At 36.8% G+C, this 14310-nt stretch overlaps 1 protein-coding gene across 1 annotated transcript; it reads right to left on the reverse strand.

Moving 5' to 3' along the window:
• Window positions 1-9904: 9904 nt before the first annotated feature.
• Window positions 9905-13523, reverse strand: LOC135940902 (uncharacterized). Its single transcript, XM_065486020.1, is given in 19 exon segments — window positions 9905-10207; window positions 10262-10364; window positions 10419-10706; window positions 10759-10833; window positions 10900-11006; window positions 11055-11172; window positions 11233-11268; window positions 11326-11460; window positions 11511-11755; window positions 11827-11944; window positions 12001-12065; window positions 12127-12157; window positions 12215-12277; window positions 12346-12684; window positions 12741-12805; window positions 13017-13050; window positions 13110-13160; window positions 13214-13452; window positions 13514-13523. Coding segments are annotated over 19 exon segments (2361 nt in total). The 3' UTR covers window positions 9905-9968.
• Window positions 13524-14310: the final 787 nt, after the last annotated feature.

Raw genomic sequence — 14310 nt, forward strand, 5'->3', positions numbered from 1 at the left:
TCTTACAAGAAGAGCATCTGGAGGTTGTTGCTGTCCATCTTGTAATCTCTCCAGGCAGCACAGTAATTTTCTAGTAGATTTTCGTGGGCCAGTTTCTGCTTAATCCCCTTCACGTGGTCAGTAATGATCGATTCGATCATTGGGCGAAACTTTTCACCGAGTATTTCGAATGCACCATTGTTGCTTAGATCAAATACGGAGCTGTGAATTTTAATTAAGAGATATTTTAAAATTTATACACAGAATCAAAACTTACCAAATTGCCTCTCTCCAGCTGGATAGATCTAGCTTTCTACGATCCTTCAATATTGTACGGGCAACACTCTCAATATTCCTCCAGCATTCACTGACATTAAAGTCTTTTTCACTATAGTCATGGTTTTTTATTTAATTAGAAATTTGAAACAAATAATCTCTCTAATTATATGTTCAATTTACTCACCACTTCAGGGTTTGATATGCGCTTTTTATTTTTTCCATGTTGGATTCCATTTCGTTCTGGAAATATTTAGGAGGAGCAATCTATATTTTAAATTATCTCTAATAGAAATTATTGATCAATCAGATGAATAGAAAAACTTCAATTCAATAGACTAAACAGCAGCAGTAGCAACGGCCCATTAAATTGCTACGGTAAATCCAGAGTAAGAATATTTTATAGAAGACGAGGACTAAGAAATAACCCGGGCCACGCGGAAAACCAAGTTAGCGACGCAGAGGCAGAGAGTGAGAGCGCGCGGCAACCCGACCCGACTGACGAGGGACGAACTGTTTGTATTTGTAAGCAAGAAGAAACGCCGAGAAGCCGCGATCTCCCCTGGGATTCCTCCACTTCCACTCCCTCCCCCTGCCAGTCCGCTCCCGAACTTTGCTGCAACCGTGTCCCTAAAAAAAAAGATAAATGAAGCAAGAAAAGGAAGGATAAGAATTGTCTGAACGAAATTTAAATGCATTAAAAAAATTGAAAAGAACAGTTCCCTCATGAGATAATTATTAATCAACTTCCCACCTCTCTTTTAACAACTATTATGTTCATTTTGAATTAAATTGTCAGGATAAGGCATTATTTTATGGATCAAAAGAACCCTAATAAAGATTAATATCATAACAACAGGGGTGGAAAATGGACGGGTCGTTGACCTGGCCTGAATGCTCGCTCGCAGGTGTTCTCTCAATTGAATTTCTAGTATTTCTACGCGGCCGATTCAAAAAATAAATAATTTTTATTTTTCGATGCGAGAGAAGCTCTCCTTTAATCTAGGGAACTGTTGTTGGCTTTTTGAAGCATGAAAATGCTCGTTTGCATTCAATTGTAGGTAAAATCATTTATAAATTTATTGAAGCATCCAGTTTTTGCCCAACAATCTGTCGCAACAGTTCGTTTAAATATTTAAATTACGAAATGAGCCTTTATTTTTATTCTTGTCGCAGTGACCAGCTTATTTTTCCGCTTAAAATACAGAGCGCATATTCTTAAAACCATCCTTGCGCGGTTTACGTTGTTGCTCCCAGATCAAATCCCCTTCCTCCCATTTTATGCCTCTTATTTTTGCTTTTTCTTCTCTTACGATGCCACCACGCACCACGCCGAAAAGTCCTGCACTTTTACAATCTAAAATATGTTTTTACCCGGATGGAATGTGCCTCGCGCTCTCTGAATTTTACGAAGACCCAATATTCTTGGTCTTTACAATCTGCTAACAATAGATTCAAAGACACCCCACCTGCCACCCTCGATGTCACAAGCAAACAATTGCAGGCATCTCGCCTATTGTGCTGCGCTGGCTTGCACAACATAATATTACGTGGCTCGATTTCTCCTCGCCTTCACGCCGCTCTGTAAAGTGCTCAAAAACGCATTTTGAACTTAACTTTCCTCGCACGCAGTGACCAGATTATTAATTCACCGCTTAATTACTCTAGCCTTTTTCTATTTTATACCCAATTAACATAATTCTTGCGCTTCTGCGTTCAAATTAAAAAATTGATTAAACCAAACACGACGGCCTAATAAGTGCCGGAAAACTATTTCAAGTTCAAAGACACACGAAATGATCCCTCGCCGAATCCTTGTTTGAACTTAAGTGCATTTTGAAACTTAAAAATAGAAATATTACCACAACGAACAGTGTCGACACAAAGGCCCGGCCGTTCAGAAAATATCTGACAATCAGTGGAGAGGCGAGTAGCCGCGGCGAGAGATATGCTCGTTGCTTCGCCTGAAAAACAACACTGACAAGAAGGTGAAAAGAGCGAGGCACGCACGATTTCCAGATTTCCACATTCGCCGCGCGCGCCCTCAGTGGGGGTTTTTCTCTCCCCTTCGTTTTCAATTGACACAACAACAGGGGCTGGAAAGACCTGGCCTGGATGCATGCAGCAGGTGTTCTCATAATTACAATTCTTTTAATATATATTGAGTTATTTTTCGTCATGCGAGAGAAGCTGGAAGGAATTGTGAGCTGAACTTTTGTGGAAATAACGCTTAATAATAATAATTTTATTCCAAAGAAGAATATTTACTCAACAATCGTGTTAATTACACAATTTATGATAAAGTTTGACTCACAACAGTGGGCCTTTTCAGCTTGTCACAACAGTTGCCAGCTTAACATATTACCGCATAATTACGCCAGCATATTTATTTCTGTGCTTTTGACTTTCAGAAAAAAATTATTGAAATAATGAGTACAATTACAAAATCGATTAATTTACGTATGAAATATGTTTGAAAATTCAATCCACTTTATTCGAGAATTAAATTTTCATGCTGGAGATTAAGGAATAAACTTTTGATTCACTAAATGAAGAATATCTGGGTGCGCAATAAATTTCAACTTCAAAACATTGCTGATTTTCAAAATATATTGAGCTGATCAGTGAAAATACAAATTAAATATAAGGAAAAAATTCTTCTTGAATGAATATCGCCGACTGCGCAAACTGCTTCGCAAAAAGAGATTTGAACGCGTGGTGCGTACACAGCTGAAAGGGGTATAATAATTGGACCAGGGCTGGCTTGTTGGATTTTTTTAAAAGCAAATATATACTATCACTATCAGTATACTGATTAATAAAAAACTTGTTTTGCGGTTTAATTTTCACGAAGCAATTTAATAGATGACCAATTTACACAAGATAAAAATATTAAGAGTTATATATTGCAAAGATACAATTATTTATTTTCAAATTATTTTATTTCACCATCGTTCAGGAGTGTCTTTGTGTTAACGTCATATGGCATACACAAAAACAAACAACTAGCTGTTATTAGACACAGCTATTTTTTATTATTTTTTGGCAAGCAAAAAAACACCATTACCAAACACAAAATCAATCTCACATATATGAGAAAAATTTATTAAATCCAAATATTTTGAAAATGTTTTCTACGATTGGAATAATTTAATCAAAATTCAGATTCCCTCTAATAGGGAAGAGGGCCACATAATACTCGGTTAGCACCGTTTTCTCTTTGACCTATTCCTAATCCGGCTCCCGACAAGTAAATTTGAGTTGAGTTAAACAGCTGGTTGCGATAGTTGCCTGTATTATCTGCAAGATTTGTTCCAGCTCAAAATTGATAAACGAAATGACAACAGAATATATTTTACCTTGCCAGCTTTGCAAAAAAGCGTTTAAATCCGCTAAGCTTTCGAAAATGGCAAGGTGGCTGCCAAGTTTGCAGCAGTAGTCGGCTTCTACTTGAGCGTCAGTCTAAATTTAGAAAAATATTATTATTTTGTTACATTTATTTACTGTTTGAATTACTTACACTGTAGGGGACATATTTTAAAAAGTATTTTTTGCCAGTCGAGGTTGTCATAACGTCTCCCCCTAATGCTGAAATAAAAGTTTCATCTTTTCACTCATATTTAGCTGTGAGCTTGAATTTAGATAATATTTTTAATACAATCACCATAATTATAAGATATTTAGTAATACAAAATGAATTTATGTATGTTAATTAATATATTTAGGGAACTCTCCTTTATAATATTTCCATTAAAATAATATCTAAAATTTTAAAATACTTTATATTTCTATTATCTCAATATTTAACTACTTAGAATTATGTCTGAAAAGGGTGAAAAGTAAATTGATCATTCATTACATGAATCCGAGTTTTTAAGTTCATCAATGTTTGCTTGCTGCAAAAGAACAACATTAGTCAATCTTGCTAAAAATTAGTTTATAATTTGCAGAATTACATTTGGTACGCAACTTGCTGCTGGATACAGAGGACACACTCTCCCGCCGGTTTTAATTCCCCCTGTGGCAGTTACTGAAACCTGGCCAGTACAAAGTTAAAAGATATAATTCAGTATGAAGATAGTTTTAAAAAGGTCACAGTGGCGTCTCCTTTGTTGGCAGTGACGAGTCCGATTGTCAGGTCTGGAGCATTTTTCTTGCCACACCCGAACACCTGGGCCGTCGTGTTGCATTCGTCAGTGGACTCTGCCAAAAATTTTGCGCTTCAATTATGTTAATGGCATAGAAAAGCTTTTACGGAAGGAAGCGCAGGAATCAAAGTTTTGAAAGCCATTCTGCATGGCCTGCGGGTCGTCGGCCGTCAAGTCCTCCAAGTTGCGCAAAATTTGATCCGTCACCAGAGACCCGGTTTTTATCTATGTTCGCATTTAATTTGCTATTTAAAAGTGATCACAAGAAATATATTTACCACGTTCCCTTTTTTTCCGCAGCACCGCAGATAACACTGTGAAGCAATTTTACACAAGATTTTAAAAATGACTCCAATTAATTTGCAGAGTCTCACTTTGAGATTTCGTCTTTGGTTGACGACGTCGCCGCTTGGATTCATGATTATATCAATCACTTCACTGTCTGTCACACCCCAAATTTCCTTGCAAGTACGTTCGATTTGCATTGATTTATTGCCCGGTTGCAAGACCTGAAAGACACATAATACAAACAAAGGCGTGTTGGAATGAAAAAATGGAAATAAAATAATACCTCGCAAAGAAACGGCTTTTGCTCGGTACAAGAGGCAGCGCCCAAGTAAGTCTCACTCAAAGTCGAATTTGACAAATTGATGAAAATGCACTGATCAGCACTCTCCGAGGGCATTTTCCCGTTTTTCCAGTTGGCTAGTTCTTCCTTGTTCAATTTTTCGTTCTCTGAACACCAGAAATGAGCGCCTGAACAACCTCGATTTGTGCCAGATGTCCAAAACTCCCTTCCACATTGATCAGGGTAGACTGATAAGAGTTTATAAAAGTTTGCAGTTGATAATGGTTGGAATTATCATAATTCTACCCGCTTTGGGATATTTCGCCACCATATTCGTAAGACAATTCAATTCCTCAAGAGCCTCAATCGAGGCCAATTTCATTCCAACGGAGCAGCAATATTTCCATGCGCCCAACCAATCCAGCTAAACAATATCAATTTTAAAATAAATAATTTAAATTTTAAATTAAAACCCACAGTTGCAGTTGAAAACAGATAATCCTTTCCACAACCGGCATTCCACTGGCCGTGAACAAATAGATCTGAAAGAGACGAAACTCTTTCTAATTTTCACTCAAATTTAGGCACAAATCACTAACCGGTTAATGATCCGTCTTTGAAAATCAATTCCTAGGACGTTTGAAATAAATTGTTAAAAAATATGGCCTAACGAGAAAAAACAGATCTTGCATTTTCACTACACTCCACTGGACAGTTTGGCTTGATGCATTTAGACGCCATCAACGCGTCACCCTTAAAACACCGATGCTCTCAACAAATTCACACACATAAAAAATTCCTTCCACCTGGCAAGCCATGACGTATTTATGGCCGCAGTTCCGGTCCGACAAAAGTATTCCGCTCGAATTTTTCGTCACTTGCAAATGCAGGCACAACTCATCGGGCTGGGCATTGTCTGGTTGCCCTTGTGCCCAGGAAAGCGAGTCGGGAAGGTTGACGGCTCTTGGGCACCAGGCCCACCTTCCCCAGGTGCCCATTGCGCGTCCCGCCGTCCAATAATTCCAGTTTAGCGTCCAGTTCGCTTTAGTTGTGCTGCTCAAACACTCGAAATCGGACGCCCAGCTAAACGATATCGGGTGCATGCCCAAACTGCAACAGAAGTCCCAATTCTGCTGCCAAGTGCCCTTTGAGGATTTATAAATGATTTATTATTTTTGCAAAAATACTTTTAATACTGACAAGCTTGCCCGAGAAAAGGTACAATTTGTCGCAGGTGCGCGTCCACTTCCCATGCTTTTCTCCATCTGAATATAAATCACTTTTTTGCAAAAAAAAACTTGATTTCAAGATTAATAATTTTTTTTCAATTTCAATAACTCCCAAAAGTTATTCGCTTTCATTAATTTTCTGGGGAGTAGCCATAGCAAATCAATTAAAAAAATTCACCATAAGTAAATGAATTATTTAAATTAAAATTAGAATTCTGTAGTGATTCACGTTTTACCCTTAACATTCCCATTTGCGTCGAACAATGTGCTCTATACATTTGAATATAGAAATAAATGGACGTGTCAAAATTAATGCGAAACATACGTCTTTGTTGCACTTAAGAGGGAGGCAAGAATCATGAAAATCATCTTTTACAGAGGGGGTTGTATCTGATTTAGAGAAGGCCGTATTCGAATCGAACTCAGAGATGATCGTATTTTCATAATTGGTGTGCTCTAAAGCACTGCTGAAATCGGTTGCTTCAGTTATTGTTTGAAAAAGACCTCTGAAAATCAAAACAATATTAAATAGTTTGCTTCATGTCGCTAATTCAAACGGTATTCATACGGAGTTTTGGATGTTTCAAGGTGAGTGGTGTTCGTTTCCAAATCACTCGAACGTCGCGTTGGTTTACGCGTAAAAGATGCCGAACATTTTGCACCTCCACAACACTTGATTATATAAGTACGTCTCGAGTGCTTCAGGTTTTCTAAACATTATACAAGTTTGTATGTCAAAACCAAAACCCTTTTTTTAGAAGAAAACCCGACCTTTTGGATTTAAACGTTTCCATAATTGAGGACTTCTACCGCCGCAAAGAACGAACTAAATTTTTCAAATTTGTTTGTAGACCACAACACAACGAATATTTACATCTTTTTCCATAAATTAATTGTATTAATCAAAAGGCTCACCTGATGCTTGACAATTATTAGCACTGATATGATGGTTGAAAGCACCAAAATCCTCATTTTGACTTCTATGTTGTCAACGAGCTGTCGATAAATCAGAATTTGGCTTCAGCCTGAAGTGTGAAACTCCGAACTTCCTGCTACATGTGTGACGAACTACTGATGTCATACAGATTTCTCGAAAAATTTGGGACCAAAAATTGACGTTGGAATGTTCCTATTAAAAATGTTAAAAATCATCACTACACATACAGAATATTATTGTTTTGTTGCAACACACGTAATTTTAACCGCGAATTTTTTCCCACTACTTTTCCTAATGCGTAATAATATATCCCCTATAAATTTATCAAAGGCAAGATTAAGCGAATGGAACGAAATGATTTCGCAAGTGACAGGATGGGGACAAACATGGCGGAGCTGGCGTTGGCGCATCATTATTTTTTTTTATTAGTGATCGATCGAATAAAAGGAATTTTGTCGAAAACTGGCACCTGGCACGCGAAAACGTAAATAATGTTGGTGCACTACTTTTTGTCAGTGGTAACGACGCTTGCGTTGATGTTGAGGTGCATGCAATTTTCAGACTTGCTCAGGATGTCTGGCTGACCTTGCTCCCAGTTCGCGGCCGGCAAGCTGGTCCGCAAACCAGACGTCCGGTAGTTGGATCCGTATTTCCACAATATTATCATGGATTAAATTTTGATTTTACCCTATTTTCAAGTCTCCTCCTCTCTACTGCCTTACAATATTGAGGTATGCACCACGTTTGGCTGAAATGTGAAGCAGGTTGCATACCTTAAATGAAGCGCGAATTCCTCTTGCGCATGTCAGCTTTTGCTCCCCTTCCGTCGCAGAAACGATTGTTGTGCTGCCGTTGTTGTTCCTCTGTTGCAACTACTGGTTAATTTGTTTGTTAAGACTGAGCAAAGGGGCGCAGGGACGGGGAAAAGAATTGCCGCTTTTTATTATGTCGCGTGCCAGGTCGAGATTGCTCTACGGCGTTGAATAAAACATCGCAAGTGCACGCTTCTTGAGTCTGGAGATGTTACCACTTTCTCCCTTTCGTTGAGAACATTTATTTTAAATGCCTTTTCTTTTTCATAAATTCCTAAAATAAATCATCAGTATATATCATTAAGCGTTAAAAAATATTCATAACATAATTAGAAAAATTATTTTTAAATGTTACACGACCTAATTATATTTTTACCCTTATTTAATATAGAATTATGATTGATATATTTTATTTACGTACGATTTCAACCATAGGAAACAATTTATTTGAATCTAAAAATTTATGGGCTTTAAACGAATTTTAGATGATTATTGACAGATAAAAAGATTTTGGAAAATTTTTAGTTTGGATTAAATGGCTTTAAATCGTATGATTCGTGTTGATTGGATGGTTCCGCAACGATATTGAAAGCTCAGGAAATTATAGTATTAAATTCATCTTATTCAAATTCGAACAGAGAATGTAAACTGCGCATACATCCATCAAAAATTTTTCTTTCTACTAAATTTGGACAGTTTATTTTTATAAATTCCTAAAAAAACAATAAGAAGTATATTTCATTAAACGCAAAATATTTTTTATAAATTAATTTAATTTAATTGGAAAATTGTATTAAACGTTACGACTTTGCGATAGCAATTAGTTTACATCAGGATGAATATTAAAAACTAATATTGCTTAAAAATGTTTTTATTTTCACTAATATTAAAATAAATTTTTGGTCTAGAATTTTGTCCTGGGTCATTCATGGAATTGGAGGCAAAAGGCATTATTTTGATCCACAGAAGCATGCGTTAAATTCATAAAATTCGTCGCTGCAGAGAGAAGTAACAGCGTACATAAAGAGGCATTTCAAACACGTCGGTTTCGTTGCCAACTCACATTATATAATATACATCGCCAAGCGGACGCGAGTAGACTCAGCTTTAGTGTTGCCGGTTTTCAAAAAACGTTGCGATGGCAAATTTTGGTTTAGTTAATGCTGTTAATGTAGATGAAGTCGACTTGAGCGTTGTCGCATACATTGAAAATATAAAAATAACGGGTAAGTATCGTGCTATTGTTATTATAAAAGTTAAAAAAAATCATGTTTGAATTCCAGGGCCGAATCAGGGAGAATTAATGAGGTTCGTTTCCTCAGTTTGTATCATGAATACAAAACCGTCAGCGGCAGTTGTGGCCAAAGCAATTGACATCTTAATACCCTCTGGCATTGAGGAATATAACTTTTATCACATTATGAAGTTATACCCTGCGCATTCCCAATTTGTACTGCAGGTAAATTATTAATAATCGTTTCCGTTGCTACCTATATTTCATTCTAAAAACCCTCTTTTTAGGGATTTCGCCTATTTGCTTGTAAAGCATAAAAAATGGCTCGACTTCTTTTGGTAAAAACCCTATGGAAAGACTCTCAAATCCTCGAGTGATGGACTGAAATCGGAAAAATGTTATATTTGAAGGATGTTGTTGAAATCGATCACTATTATTTCAACCTTGAATACGTGATGAACATGTGCAAACATATGAAGAAAGTATCATCACTTAAAGTCATTATTAATCCTTGAATTAAATACATTTCTCTATCTGTCAAAGTGCAAAAGTTATGATTTCACAAATTATTTTTATTTTTATAATTATATTAATAGAGCGACATTTAAAATTTATGTTGAAACTTCGTGTTTTTCAAAAATTAAAACATAATTATTAAGACACGGGGAATATTTATTAAAAAATACATTCAAACACAAAATTCATCACACATTTCGTAGAAAACTGTCTTAAATAAAAATATTTCCCTCGATTGGATTAATTAGATCGAAATTAAGATACTCTATCTAGTATGGAAGTGGGCCACATATAACTCTATTGCAACCGAGTCCAGTTAAATATAATGACAATCCGCCGGCTTTCGTCATGTAAATTCGAGTTGCTGTCGTGAACTGCTGGTTGCGATAATATTGGTTGATGTCTGTGATCAGTCCTGCTGGCAGCTTCTTGAAGGTTGAGCACCAGCTGTCGGTGCCATCGCCGTTGTCGAAAGTCGGTCCAACGAAAGCCCAATGGTCTGAAGAATCTAAAATATTTGTTCCAGCTGCCAATTGACAACCCAAATACAAGTCTTTTTTACCTGGCCATTCTTTCATAAAAATGTTGTAATCCTCCAAGCTTTCGAAAATGACAAGGTGGCTGCCAAGTTTGCAGCAGTAGTCTGCTTCCGCTTGAGCGTCAGTCTAAATTTAAAAAAATATTTTTAAACGCATTTATGTTCTGTTAGAATTACTAACAATTCCTGAGACATATTTTATAAAGTATTTTTTGCCAGTCGAGGTTGTCAGGACACCTGCCCCTAAAGCTGGAATAAAATAAGTTAGACCTTCGCTCAAATTTAGCGCTGTGAGCGGGAATTGAGATAATATAATCCGAAGTAAAAACAAAATGAAAATATGACTAATGAGGTTGTTGGGATTCTCCTTTACTAAATAAAATATTGAATTTCAAAATTCTTAGTGAGTGAAAAGTAAATTGATTATATTACTCGATCCCGTGTTTTTAATTTCATCAATATTTGCTTGCTGCAAGAGAACAACATATTCAATATATTTCTTACAAATTATTTAAAATTACGTTTGGTACACAATTTGGATACACAGGACAAACTCTATTGCCGGTTTTAATTCCCCCTGTAGCAGTTACTGAAACCTGGCGAGTAACAAGAAAAAAATATTTATTTGTACATTCTATTTGTAATAGTTTTAAAAAGGTCACAGTGGCGTCTCCTTTGTTGGCAGTGACCAGTCCGATTGTCAGGTCTGGTGCATTTTTCTTGCCACACCCGAACACCTGGGCCGTCGTGTTGCATTCGTCAGAGGACTCTGCAAAAAAATATGCACTTCAAATGTTAGTAATATAGTAATGCTTACGAAAGGAAGCGCAGGAATCAAAGTTTCCAAAGCCATTCTGCATGGCTTGCGGGTCGTCAGCCGTCAAGTCCTCTAAGTTGCGCAAAATTTGATCCGTCACCAGTGACCCAGTTTTTATCTTATGCATTTATTAGGTTTTAATTTGATTTTTAAAAGTGAACTCAAGAGATATATTTACCACGTTTCCTTTTTTCCCGCAGCACCTTAGATAACACTAAACAAAAATATATTTAATTTTAAAAATTAATCCAATTAATTTCCGTGGCCGCACTTTCAGATTTCGTCTTTGGTTTAAGACGTCACCGCTTGGATTCATAATTATATCAATCACTTCACTGTCTGTCACGCCCCAAATTTCCTTGCAAGTGCGCTCGATTTGCATTGATTTTGTGCCCGGTTGCAAGGCCTGAAAGACTCAGAAATAAACAATTGAAATAAATGGAATTAAAATGATACCTCGCAAAGAAACGGTTTTTGCTTGGTGCAAGAGTCAGCGCCCAAATAAGTTTCACTCAAAGTCGAATTTGACAAATTGATGAAAATGCACTGATCAGCACTCTCCGAGGGCATTTTCCCGTTTTTCCAGTTAGCTAGTTCTTCCTTGTTTAATTTTTCATTCTCTGAACACCAGAAGTGAGCTCCTGGACAACCGCGGTTGGTGCCAGATGTCCAGAAATCCCTTCCACATTGATCAGGATAGACTGATAAAAGATTTTATGAAAGTTTGAAATTCAAATACTCGTTACAATGGTTGGAATTATCATTATTCTACCTGCTCTGGGATATTTCGCAACCATGTTCGTGAGACAACTCAATTCCTCAAGAGCTTCAATCGAGGCCAATTTCATTCCAACAGAGCAACAATAATTCCACGCTCCCAACCAATCCATCTAAACGATATAAATTTTAAAATAAAATACAAATTAATTTAAAAATTAAAATCCACAGTTGCATTCGAAAACAGATAATCTTTGCCACAACCGGCATTCCACTGGCCGTGAACAAATAGATCTAAAAGAGCATAAAATATAGCCCAAACAGTTTTCACTCATTTGGAGATCAAATAACAAACCATCCAATGTTCCGTTTGTGAAAATTGATTCCTATGATGTTTTAAATATTGTTAAAATCCTAGATTTTAAAAGAAAAACAGATCTTGCATTTCTACTACACTCCATCGAACAGTTTGGCTTGTTGCAGTTGGACGCCATCAACGCGTCACCCTTAAAGCAACCAAAAATTATATTTAAGCTCTCAACAAATTCGCACAAAGAATAAAAAATATTCCCACCTGGCAAGCGATGACGTATTTGTGGCTGCAGTTCCGGTCCGACAAAAGTATTCCGCTCGAATTTTTGGTCACTTGCAAGTGAAGGCAATTCTCATTGGTCTGATTATTGTCCGGTTGCCCCGGAGCCCAGGAAAGCGAGTCGGGAAGGTTGATGGCCCCTGGGCACCAGGCCCACCTTCCCCAGGTGCCCATTGCGCGTCCCGCCGTCCAATAATTCCAGTTTAGCGCCCACTTCGCTTTGGTGGTGTTGCTTAAACACTCGAAATCAGACGCTGAGCTAAACCATATCGGGTGCATGCCCAAACTGCAACAAAGGTCCCAACTCTGCTGCCAGGTTCCCTTTGAGAATTTATAAATGATTTAATTTTTTTGAAAAAAAAACTTTTAATACTAACAAGCTTGTTAGAGAAGAGGTACAATTTGCCGCAGGTACGCGTCCACTTCCCATACTTTTCTCCATCTGAATATAAATATATTTTTCGCAAAATAAAAACTAATATAAGTATTTTAATTGATTTTCAAAAGCTCCCAAATGTTATTCGCTTTTTCAGTCCTTTTGTTGTTAATTACCTTCGGGGGTAGCTATTGTAAAATCAATTAAAATATAAATTAACCACATACATGGATTTCTCATTTTTTTTAAAAATGATTAGATTTTTGCAGCATTTTACCCTTAATATTTCCATTCGCGTCAAACAATGTGTTCTATATATACATTCGAAAATAGATTAATGGATACCTCCAAATTAATATACGAAACATACGTCTTTGTTGCACTTAAGAGGAAGGCAAGAGTCTTGAAAATCACCATTTGGCTAATTTATAGTTTTTGTAATTATAATTTTAAAAATTAATAAAGTTCCATTACCTCGCACAAAAAAGGAAATAATGAATTTGAATCTGATGTTTTTAAGACGGCAGCACCGCTAAGCATGGAAGTAGTGAGTCCTTTTTGAACTAAATCTAAACTGTTTATTTTCTGCAGGATCGTGGGAATGATGATTTCTCTTTTTGGGTTGCACCAGGCGAAACTCAAATTGTAATTTTGGCACGACATGTTGCCTTCGTTGGAGCCAATCGTCCAGACGGAAGAATCAGCGCCAATATCTTTAAATCGTTCAAACAAAATTAAAAATAAATAAATAAATAAAATTAAAACACGTAATACCCTGAAGCATTTTTTGAAGAAGATTCATTTTCATGGTGTCTTGCACAGCAATTAAATTCAATTTGCGCAAGAAGCAGTTCTTGGCCGCGTCAGCTTGAGTCGCTGTTGCTGATGAATACAGAAACGTTGTTCCGTTTCTAACAATTAGCTTGCCTGAACACAAAGTGCAAAAATTTAAGAATCATCAAAATTACAATTTTCCCTCTTACTCGTGCTTGCGCTGATTACTGTTGTTGCGCCCTGAATAAGGTTAGTGCAAAAGGTACGTGTTAATGCTAATTTAGTATAGAAGTGATAATATTTATCTATTTCAATGAAATTTTCGCCATTTTTAAATAAATAATATGATTCAACGGTTAATCTTATAATTTTTAAATTCTTTAAAGGAAATTTTGAAACCTGGTTTGCGATGAAAGTGAAGTTTGTGCACCGAGACTGTTCGCAAGCAAGCTAAAATCCCATTTTTTTATTTTAAAAATCATCTCTTTAAATTAATTTCAGCCTACATTTATTGGTTTAGCTGTCGTAGTTGTTGATGTCGAGGTGGTGGTAGTCGTGGAGGTCGATGTGGTGGTCGGTTTTGTGGTAGTTGTCGTTGTAGTGATAGTTGTGGTTCCGATTCTGGTGGTGGTTGTGGTTGCGATTGTGGAGATGGTGGCGGGGATGGTGGTGACCAAATTTGTCGTTGTCGCAGCTATGGTCGGTGTTGTTGTTGCTTCTGCAACTGGTGAAGTGCTTGTAGGCCGATCAGTAGTTGATTCTGCTTTCGTCTGAGCTGTTGAATGCGTCAAAAATGT

The sequence above is a fragment of the Cloeon dipterum genome, chromosome 3 (genome assembly GCF_949628265.1).
Source record: "Cloeon dipterum chromosome 3, ieCloDipt1.1, whole genome shotgun sequence".
Classification (NCBI taxonomy): Eukaryota; Metazoa; Arthropoda; class Insecta; order Ephemeroptera; family Baetidae; genus Cloeon; species Cloeon dipterum.